The sequence below is a fragment of the Condylura cristata genome, unplaced genomic scaffold, assembly GCF_000260355.1.
Source record: "Condylura cristata isolate star-nosed mole 26May11 unplaced genomic scaffold, ConCri1.0 scaffold00018, whole genome shotgun sequence".
Taxonomy (NCBI): domain Eukaryota; kingdom Metazoa; phylum Chordata; class Mammalia; order Eulipotyphla; family Talpidae; genus Condylura; species Condylura cristata.
Window position 1 is genome coordinate 18,507,032 of NW_004567119.1, and position 11,069 is coordinate 18,518,100.

The window sequence follows — 11,069 nt, forward strand, 5'->3', positions numbered from 1 at the left end:
GGGGGGCTCCAGGCTCTGACACCTGTCCTGGAGGCTCTTGACACCCCTCAGCAGCTTCACCTCTGACATCACGCTCCTCTCTGCCACCTCCCTGAGTAGCCCTTTGACGGTGGAAATATACTCTGTGAAGGTGTTTACATTCTCACTGAGTTTCTGCTGAATGTCCCTCTCTTCCTCGGCCAGCTTGGACATGGCTGCCTCCTGCTCATGTTCTACAAACTGGCTCAGGTGCTCAAATTCTGAGGCTAGTTTCCACCGGCGGAGTGCTGCCTGCTCTCTCAGCTCCACCAGTTTTTTGTCCTGTGTGGTGATCAGTTTCTGTACATCAGCAACCTGCCTCTTCAGGGCCTCCCTGTAACTCCTGAGCCTTTGCCTGTGGTAGGAGGCAGCCTCCTCCATGGGCCTCACCAGGTGACCCTGGTGGGCAGAGGTGCACAGGCCACACACCACCTCCAGGTCATCCTCACAGAAGAGGCCCAGCACCTGGTTGTGCTGCCCACACAGGGTGTTCTCCTGCTGCCTGCTCTGGCTGCTGCTGTGCAGGAGCTTGGCCAAGTCGATCATCCTGGCCAGCTGGGAGTTGGGGCTGAAGTGCCTCTCTTGCTGGGGGTGGCGGCAGACAGGGCAAGGGAACCTGCCTGGGAGATCCTTCCAGCACTGCTGGATGCATGAGCGGCAGAAGTTGTGGCCGCACGGGATGGTGACCGGGTCTGTCAGGAAGTCCAAGCAGACGGGGCAGCGGACCTCTGCCTGCAGGGCTTCCAGGGTGGCTGAGACCTCCATTTTGGCGGGAAGGGCTGACTGTGGCAGGTTCTCTGCAGGAAGCTGGTTTCTGTAGTTTCTCTCCGCTGAGAAGCAGACATGCCATCCGACTCCTGGTGCTTCCAGTGCTGAGTGTCGCTTTGCCAGTTAAGGCAGCCCCTGGTGCCCTCTGAGGCACCTGATGTCAAATACAGAGAGGCCAGCTAGCTCCTCTCACCATCACTGTTGACCACAGCTGAGTTGGACAAGTGCTACTTGCTCTTGACAGCTATACCCCAAATCTTACCTACCCTGCATTAACCCATGGTGGCCATAAGGAACTGAGGAAAATATACACACTCTGGAATGAGTGCTCTCCCCACCACTCTCTGGGAAAAGTATCTAAGGGAATCTGGTAAACAAGAAAAATATTAATTTCAATTTCATCCAAAAAAATCTGGTACCCTTAGTTTCAACCACAGAAAGTTCTAGCTGCTTTTTACTTAAGCTTCTTAACTTCAGGATATATCAGAGCATGTGTATAAATGGATGTGACCTGAGCCAGATTATATTTACTCTGAAGACCCAAGATGGGAACCCAGGCTTTTTATGTGATACACATAGTGAAACTGGAGTTCTGATGTGTACTGTTAGAAAAATCCCACATTTACCAATGATGACACTGAAATCTGAAAGGCAATGTGTTTGGTTTTCACATGGCAAGTATAATGGAAGCCCAGAAGTTTCCAACTCTCTTCACATGTTGAAATACTACTAATGCTTTATACTTTGTGTGAAGATGGTCCCAAAGCTTATTTTACTCAAAAGAAAGAGTTCACAAGTGAAGGAAGATATTGAACAATTATTACGTTCGAGGTCAATACACATTCACTATCCCATGTGGTTCTGATTCATGGATATATACGTTTATCAAAACAAATTTTATACTATTAAAACTTATAGTTAGTTATATGCCAATTATATCTCAAATGGCTATTTTTAAAAGGTAATAAAATCATTCTTGATTATGCTTGCTTACTTTACTTTCCATTAAATTTGAGTTAACTGCTTAGTTGTTCTAGCAAGCTTGAAAACGTGGGCTGTCATCTACATTGTTAAACCATTATGGTCTTTTATTTTAAGATTTATTTATTTCTGCACAAAGAACTGGGGTACAGGCCAGAGGTGCAGGAGCGAGAGGACCCACCACAGAGAGTGGGGAGCAGAACAGGTAGACCCACTGAAATTCAGTGCTGAGGGGAGCAGTGGGCGACCAGGAGAGTCCTGTCACCATGTGGGTCAACTCTTTGGGCGGGGATGGAACTCGTGCTGCAGTGGCCGCTGATAGCTTCACCGCACTGCGTTTTAACTTGTTGCACCACCAGGGAAGGCCCAAGCCACTATGCTTTTGACAAAAATGACCCCAGCTGTTAGTTGCATTTGAACTTGAAGGAACTGAAAATATAGCATCAATATAATCACGCTTCCCTCAATAGTGGGGATATGCACTCACGCTCCCAGGAACATTGCACCTCCTCAACCATCATTGTGTGGCTGCACGAGCTATCCAGCACCATACAGAGGAGGTGCTATTATACCTCCCCCCTCAAAGGAAATAGCTCCAATCTTCATCCTCTGTCCAGCTAACATGCATCACTAAGGTGTTTTTACATGAAGATCCTTGGAAAAGATCTTCACTCTCCATTTCTCACTTCCTCTGGTCTCTTGAACTCAAGAAAAGGCAATTTCCCTAGTCCCAACTCCATGAATACCACCTTCTCTTAAATGTACCAATGCTACCTGTTTTATTATATTCAATGGCATTTTCTGCCCATGTGCAGTCATAGATGAAGTCGATCACTCTCCAGAAACATGGCTTATTTGAGCTTTCCAACCACCAACCCAGGGTTTCTCTTCCCTTTTGAGTATCTTGCACTAGAAATTCCTAATCTCTCTACCTCTCCTGGACACAAGTCACAGTTCCTTACCTTAGCAAATAAAAACAAGAAAACTTTGGAGATATTGCACAAAAAGCTTTTGTTCCTTCACCTTCAGCTTGGGTCTCCTCCCTGAACTCTGACCCATATTTCCAGGCTCTGCCTGACAGCTCCCCTCCCGTGTCAGAAGAGGAGCAGCGACTTCTTATGCTCAGCACAGTGCTTTCTCCCGTTTCCCAGTTCCTCAGGCTAAAGGAATCTACGTGTCCTTGAGGCTTGTTTTAGTCTCATGTCCTGTGCAGGATCGTCACGCTGCAGGCTTTACTGTCACAGCGGATCCAGAAGTCAGCCACTTCTCACTCCCTCTGCCACCAGCATTTCTTCCCCGGATTATTAAAGTTCCTAGTGTCTCCCCTGTTTCCTCCCTCCTCCAATTCCCCGTGGGTTTTGAACACAGTAGCCAGTGCCCCTGGGAAACTACAGGGTCCTCCGACCTCCTGGTGGCTTCCCCTGGACTCAGAAAAGCAGCCTAAGTTCTCCCCATGACCTGCAGGCCGGCAGGCACAGCCCACTCACCTCCTAGGCTCTCTCTGGTTCTCTCTGCTCCAGCGCGCTGTTCTCCTTGTCATTCCCTGAACGCTTTTCATGCAAAATCAAATATTTAATTCTCCGAATAAACATTGAGATTCTGCCATAGACTAGTAACTTAAGAGATAAAATGATTGTAGAAGTAGCATTACTATTGCTTGTTTTAGAAGAGCAAAAACAAAACAAAACAAACCAGACTTGAAGCCCTGAAACATTTGCCCTACGCCTCACAACATGAGGGGAATACTGTAAATAAGAAGGTATTTACATAATAATAAGTAAACTGGGACAGAGTTAAAGAGCTGATTAGGCGGTCACCAAGGACCAGTTTAGACTACCCCTCCGCCCCATTCCCAGTCGAGGTCCAATAAAGAACAGAGGTTGGGTCAGGTCTCCTCACCCCATAGCTGCAGCCACCCTTGCTTGCTTTCCCAAAATAATGGGCACTTCTGCATCAGACTGAAGAAGTAGCCACCTTGGGGACTCCCTGGTGGTGCAAGAGTTAAATTCATTGGGAGCTCAAGCTATGCCAGCCACTGCTGCAGGAATGCCTTGGGTCCCAGCTGGGGAGGTGACCCACACGGGATGGCAGACCTCTCTGTCCCACCCACTGCTCCCCTCAGCAGTGTGTTTCAGTCAGTCTGCCTGTTCTGCTCCCCACTAAGTCTCTGGTGAAGCCTCTCACACATATACCCCATATTCCCCCACACCTTTTGCCTACACATGATATATCCAACTGGCCCTCCCTGGTGGGTTAAAGTGCAGCACTGCAAGCTAGTGGCAGCCACTTCAGTGCAAGTTGCTCCCTAGCCAGGGAGGTGACCCACACAGTGCAGCAGACCTCTCCTGTCTTGCCCGCTGCTCCCCACTTTGCTTGGGGTGAATCCTCTCACCACCCCTGTGCCTCTGGCCTGTACCCCAGCTCTGTATGAATAAATCTTTTTTAAAAAAAAGATGTATCCAGGGCCCTCCCCGGTGGCGCAGCAGGTTAAAGCACAGCACTGAGAATCTAGGGCCACTTCCGCATGGGTTCGATTCCCGCCTGCCCCGGAGGTTACCACATGGCGTGGCAGACCTCTCCTGGCCCGCCCGCTGCTCCCCTCAGCAGTGTACTTCACCAGTCAGCCTGTTCTGCTCCCCACTCTGTCTCTGGTGAAGCCTCTTGCCGCCCCTGCACCTCTAGCCTGTACCCCAGTTCTGTATGCATAAATAAATAATCTTTAAAAAAAAAAAAGATGTATTCAACTTGCAAAACAGGGTCTTTAAAGATGTATCTAGTCAATTCACCTTCCCATAACACACTTCTTCCTTGCTCCTGAATCCCCCCAGTCACATCTAGGTCTCTTCTGCCATCACGGACTATCAAAGACCCAAGCTGCCTGCTGCATAAAACAACCCAGTAGAACAAGGCATCCATCCGTGTCTTTGGATTGCAATAGGAGACCCTAACTTTTTTTTTTAAGATTTATTTATTTATGCATACAGAACTGGGGTACAAGCCAGAGGTGCAGGGGCAGTGAGAGGATTCACCAGAGACAGAGTGGGGAGCAGGACAGGCCGACTGACAAAGTACACTGCTGAGGGGAGCAGCGGGTGGGTCAGGAGAGGTCTGCCAGGCCATGTGGGTCATCTCCGGCCCAGGGATCCAACTCATGCGGAACTGGCTTTAGCTTCTTAGTTCTGTGTTGCAACCTGCTGTGCCTCCAGGGAGGGCCTGGAGACCCTAACTTTTAAGGGAAAACCCAGCTGGAGTTAACCTGACGCCACTCCTGACCCCAAGGGAAGGCCCCTTTGCACCTCAGCAGGCACTTGTGCCGGAGACTGGGGACACAATCCCTCAGTGTCTGGGACCCGTCCCACTCCCTTTCTGGGCCCCGACTCCCCGGCTGCCAGCAAGGGCTCCTCTATCTGGCTCTCTGCGCTGGCAGTGTTCTGGGACGGTGCAGCCGCTCCCGCAGGCCTGCTGGGGCCTGGGCCACCCACCCAGGATCTCACCCCCTCCCTCCCCTGCTGCTCAGAGGTGTTTTTGCTTCAGGGAGAAACATCACATCCAATCCCCCAGTCACTGGTAAGGGGGAACCTGGCCTGGTTCCCCTTCAAAGCCCAGCAGGGACAATCTTTTCCAGGCTTTAGGCCTAGGAAGATGGGGGCCTGGCAGTGCAGGGAACAACTCACACAGAGGCTGGTTGTTTAGAGAAATGTACGAAATTTGGTTTTGGGGAAGGAGAGTATGTGGACATCACAGCATTCTGGTGTGTTCAGAGACCCCGGTTGATCACAAACACGAACCACTCTTTTCAGTGGCCACAACCTTGGTAACAGCCACTGAAACCTGACCTTCAGCACGAGCCTTGCCTCCATCTTTATAATGAATCCAATCACCTCCTTATCAGCTCAAGACTTTTGTCCTCTAAACCACAGACTTCAAGGATTCAATAATTTAGTGTCATCCTGGAACACAGAGTCCTTCGTGTCCAGTAGGCACCTGAATGTCCAGGGAGAAGGCGCAAAAGAGTAATGCAGATTTTGCACCATTTCAGCGTGGATACAGGAGGAAGGATGAGGCTTTCTCTTTTCCGAACACAGATTAGGTCCTTCAGACAGCGGCTATGAATAGAGACTAGCGCCACCTGCTGGAAGTTTCATAGCACAGGGCAATGAACAATAAAGCGGGGATATTGCGCCCTCTAGTGGCCACTGAGGCGCATGTCACGGTCCCAGCGTGCGGCTTCCTTTCTGGGTCTAGCCTGGGGTCGTCTGTGACGTTCAGGGGTCGTCCTTTCTTGTTTGAAAGTAAAAGGAGAGGATACTTATTCGCCTACACACTCTCACCTTCTGTTCCCTTAATACGGGGCTTCTGAAGCATATTTTTCACATTTGGGTGAACTTTGAGCAAAAGCCTCCATGGAGAATGTACTCATGGTGAAAAGAATATTTTTGAAAACTCAGTAACATACTATTTCCACCAGATCATTGTATCCACCTGTATTTTTTTTTACCCTCTTCTTTTCAAATAAAATCAACCATAGGCTGAGTATTTGCTGTGTGAGAGACAAACCATGTGCTTTACTCAAACACCTCATGGAATCCTCTCAAGAGTTGTAGAAGGAATGGTCTCCCACCAAGAGGGAGAAAGGCACTTAGAACAAGCTTCCTCCAGGCCCCAAGGAGGGGATGTCACTTCTGTGCTGCCTCAGCGACCACTCTCTTTCAAATACTTACACAACTGTGCTTTTTATCAATTCTGACCTAGTAATGCTCTAATTGGGGATATTCTTCCCCAAAATGGCCTAGGAAGAGAAACTGGGACTTATACATTTTCATGCAAGCATCTTGTTATCAGATGGGACAGAGAGAATCTGAACTATCCTGAGTGTGGTCTCAGCTCTGCTGTGACTTAGCAGGGTGTCCTGGGACTAGATTCTCATTCCTCTGAACCTCAGTTTCCTCTTTTGCAAACTAAACTTAAAATTCACAGTGATGACATTAATAGTAAATGAAGATACATTTTGCTCTAGGATCAGCACAAAATGGTTGCTTTGTAATAGTAGCCCTCAGATCTGAGCCCCGCAGGAGGCGAGTGGGTAAGGAACGTAGATGATAAAAAAAAAAAACGCAGTATATAGAGTCTTCATAATCTTTGATCCCCAAACTTTGCTTCTACCTAACTTTGCTATTGTCTAAGGGCTGATGGCATAGACTAGAAAGTATGCACCCTTTTTTGAGTCAGGAGAGGTCTGCTGAACCATGTGGGTCAGCTCCCTGAACCGGGATGGAACTCATGCTGCAGTGGCTACTGGTAGCTTGATAGTGCTGAGACTTAACCCCCTGCACCAGCAGGAAGGGTCAGTGTTAATCTTGCACTTGTCGATTTGACTATTACAACAACCTCAGCTTGATACTCCTCAGAAGACCCCAAAGAAAGCCACAGAGGGCGAACGCTAGAGAAGTCACAGCCAACAAGTTGTTCTCTCCACAGCACTTAACAGTCTCCATGCAGAATGGGGACAGCTGTAAGGGAGGCTCACCTGGCATGGGGCCCATGGCTTTGTGGTGTCACTTGGAGGACCTGGGTCACTGGGCTGCTCCACGACTCCCTCACTTCATCTCCAGACCCCTGTGATCAAACTGTATGATGCAAAGACAGGAACACAAACATTTTTAGCAGGCAGGATATTCCAAGGACTCAGAGGTTATCTGACAAGACACATTCAAACAGCATTCTTTCTAAAGACCCCTCTTTCAAGCTCATGCCATTTGCAGCCACATGGATGGAGCTGGAAGGGAGCATGCTTCATGATGCTCAGTGAGAAAAGTTAGAAGGGAAAAGAAAACTATCAGATGGTTTCACATATAGGTAGAATATAGAGAAACCAACTAGAGGATCAGGAAAAAGACAAAGCTTGCAGGCAAATCATAAATCTGAGAACATAGCAGGGAAGGGTCAGGCAGAAGGGACTGAGGAGATGGACACACGGGTGCTGTGGTGGCGGGAGAGTTGGCGGGACAACACCTGAGGGGAGAAATCAAAGATTGCACAAAAGTGAACAATGATGTAAGAAAAAAATTAAACTGCAGACCCGTCTTTCTTTGAAATGACAGAGACTGAGAAGCTGAAGCCCGATGAGTGAATTCTTAGTCAACAACTTCTCGGGGCCCGGGGGGGGGGGGGGGGTGGTTTCTAAGGAGACACTTCCTAGTTAAATGCAGCAGTATTTGTGGAGTTAAGTGTAGTCAAGCTGGTGTTATAAAGACAACAAAAACCTGTATGTCATCTGGATTTTGCTACCAAATAAATTTGATAAATTTGACACCTTTTCAGAGCTGCATGGGTGCCAGATGGGGAAGAGGCCTGGGGTGCTTTAGGAAGGCCACACAGCTTGGCACCAGCACACACCAGGCCCAAAATTCCCATTCATTTCACACAGGTGAGTCATCCTCCGTGAATGTAGAACATGTGCAGAGGGCCCCAGTCTTCACCAGGCCTACAGGAGCCCTCAACCCTCCCTCATTATCGGTCCCTTTATGGCACCACACCCCCAGACTGCTTCAGTCCCTGTTGTGCCTTCGCTTTCTCCAGGTTGACCTTGCTCTGCTCCAGGGCATTTGAATAAACTGGCCTGGAGTCCCCAAAGCTCTGACCCTACCAGCTGGCTCCTTCGATCCTATGCTTTCTTCAGCTCTCACCCCTGCCCCGCATAATCCCATCAGGAATCAGTGTCAGGCACTGCCCTTCTGGAAACTTCACCACATTTGGGATTCTTTTTGATGTTCAGCTGTGTTTTTCCATTATGAACCAAAATAGGATTGAGTCTGTCGTTATGGTAATTGATAGCTATGTAGGTCTGGTCAGTGTTTGTTGAGTGAATACAATCAGCTCCCAGGCCTTTCTCACCTCTCCAGGCTATCTGCCTTCACAGAGGAAGATGAAGCCAGAAATTAGGGTGAAGGCTGCCTGGCTCTCCCCCTTCCATTCCCACCCATTCACAGACTACCTCTTTTATTCCCCCCCCCAAAGATTTATTTATTTATTCAGAGGTACAAACCAGAGGTACAGGTATGGTGAGAGGCTTTGCCAGAGACAGAGCGGGGAGCAGAACAGGCAGATGGACTAAGCACACTGCTGAGGGGAGCAGCGGGCGGGTCAGGGGAGGTCTGCCACGCCATTGGGTCAGCTCTGGGGTGGGGGATCGACCTTGCCCTAAAGCGCTGCAGCGAGCTAGCGGTGCTGTATCCTAACCCGTTGTGCAAGCAGGGAGGGCCACACACAGACTCTCTCTCACTGAGACAACCTGAAAGGAGATTCTTGACCTTCTGGGAAACTTGGCACGCACAGAAATGAACGCCTACTTTTCTAACGTTTGGAACAGTACTTGTTCTGGGTATGCATTTTTAACAAACATTGTAGCTGATTCTGGAACAGTCTCTTCGAGGGACCAGGAAACTTGAGACAAGACAGTAATTCTGAAATAAGTCATAAGCATTTGGGTTTCGCTAGTGTCTCACAGAGTTTGCAGTGAGGATGTCCCTGCTTCCTGCCCACTCTGCCCAGTGAGAGCTGCACGTGGACTCCATCCGTGCCCTTGGTAGGCACCTGTCCCTGTGGGGTTTGGAAGAAGCACTCTGATGACAGCCCTGAGACCATGGCCCGCATCGCAATGCAAGCCTGAGGCCACGCAGGGCGACATTAGCATGATGGCATGGTCATGGTGTGAGGTGGTCCGGGAGTAACTCAGAGATTACATCAAGTGCATACCCCTATGGACACAGAAAGGCCCCTGAGTGTGCACGTGCAGCATGACGCTTCCAGTTCCATACAAGTGGTCTCGTCGGGACTCTCTTCCTCCTGCTCTTGGCGCCTAATCAATCACAATTGCTTGTTATGGCCAAAACACAGCAAGAAGACTGCTCACCAAGGGCTGCAGCAGGGTCTTGCTTTGCACCCGCTAGCCTCTCTCAGCACATTCCCCATACAAGATCACTCCACCGGAGATGGGGGCTGTGCAGCTGTGGACAGGGTAAGTGTTTTACTGTATCCAGAGTAAGCAGGAAGGGATCTTTAAACTTGACCCAAGTTTGGAGTCTTCCTTCTAATGACCAGGTATTTTCTGCCCTGAGCGTGTTCAGGTTCTGTTATTATTTGCAATTTTTAGAGGAGTTTACTAGGGAGCAGAGAGGTGCAGAAAAGCTAGAGGAAATTTCAAAACTGAGCCTGTAACTTGGTTACCTTACTGGGAGTGTACAAAATGAGACTGGAGTGTTTGCAACCTGATTTTTGAAATTTTTGGAAAGCAGCTCATCTTTTTAATCATATATTTACTTTTACATATATATATATGTATATATATTCCTACTAGATGTTTGATTTTACCTATATTCCTAGCTTAACAGCAGAAACTACACCAACACAGAGCTTTCAATTTCAGTGTCCTCACCAGCAGTGATTGGATTAAGTGGCCTCAGGAGCCAGTGGGGAAGACACCAGAGGGGAAAAGGAGATGGTGCAGATGAACACAACTCTGAGCACAAGGACCCAATTTCCTGGAAGACTTCCCGTCCCACCCCCAGTTACAGCATAATTGAACTAAATCCACTCAGTCTAGGTGGGTGCCACCCCCCTCTGCAGGGGGTCAACCTCTGCGTAGGGTGGGGCCCATAGCCCCACCTACCTGGCTGGGTATAAGTACCCTGGTCACACCAGAGACCCTGCACTCTGCTGCCAGCCTGGCTCCAGAGCCCTAGCAGGAGACTCACCCCAGAGACAGCCTAACAGGCCCCAGGCCCCAGGCCCTCTGGAGTCAGTGAAGTAGCGGTCCAGGTAAGCAGGAGGTGGGCGTGTGAAGGCCTGTAACGAGGTTCTCAGTGCCTTGGATGTGCGGATAACATCTTTCTTAAATGCCCGGAGAGGAGATGACTGGGCGGAGATGTGGCCCAACCTCTGGGGCTCCAGTGCCCAAACCCACATTCTCCTCAGTCCCTTTCAGTTTCTGGGACTGACAAAGTGGGGTTGGTTGGGACTTGGGGGAGGCTGGAACATACAGAAATTGCCTTTAAAAATGGCAAATGTGCAGGGCACAGAGCAAAAGTAGCCTCATTTAACTGTAGGAATATGTTCTATTCCCCAGAACCAAACAGGCCCATTAGAGCCCGGCTGACTTTGACCAGAGACCTGCTGAACTTGGCTTCATCCTCAGAGCTGCCTGCCCAGCCCAGCTCCTGAGAACTCTCCTTAGCCCGGCCCTTCCCGCCAAAATGGAGGTCTCAGCCACCCTGGAAGCCCTGCAGGCAGAGGTCCGCTGCCCC

General features: G+C 49.3%; 1 protein-coding gene across 1 annotated transcript in view; it reads right to left on the reverse strand.

Moving 5' to 3' along the window:
- LOC101622897 (putative tripartite motif-containing protein 75) overlaps positions 1–783 on the reverse strand; it is a 1,403-nt gene extending 620 nt beyond the window's left edge. The window contains exon 1 of the mRNA XM_004685216.1: positions 23–783. Within this exon, the coding sequence (XP_004685273.1) occupies positions 23–783 (761 nt within the window). The remainder of the gene's footprint in view (positions 1–22) is intronic.
- Positions 784–11,069: the final 10,286 nt, after the last annotated feature.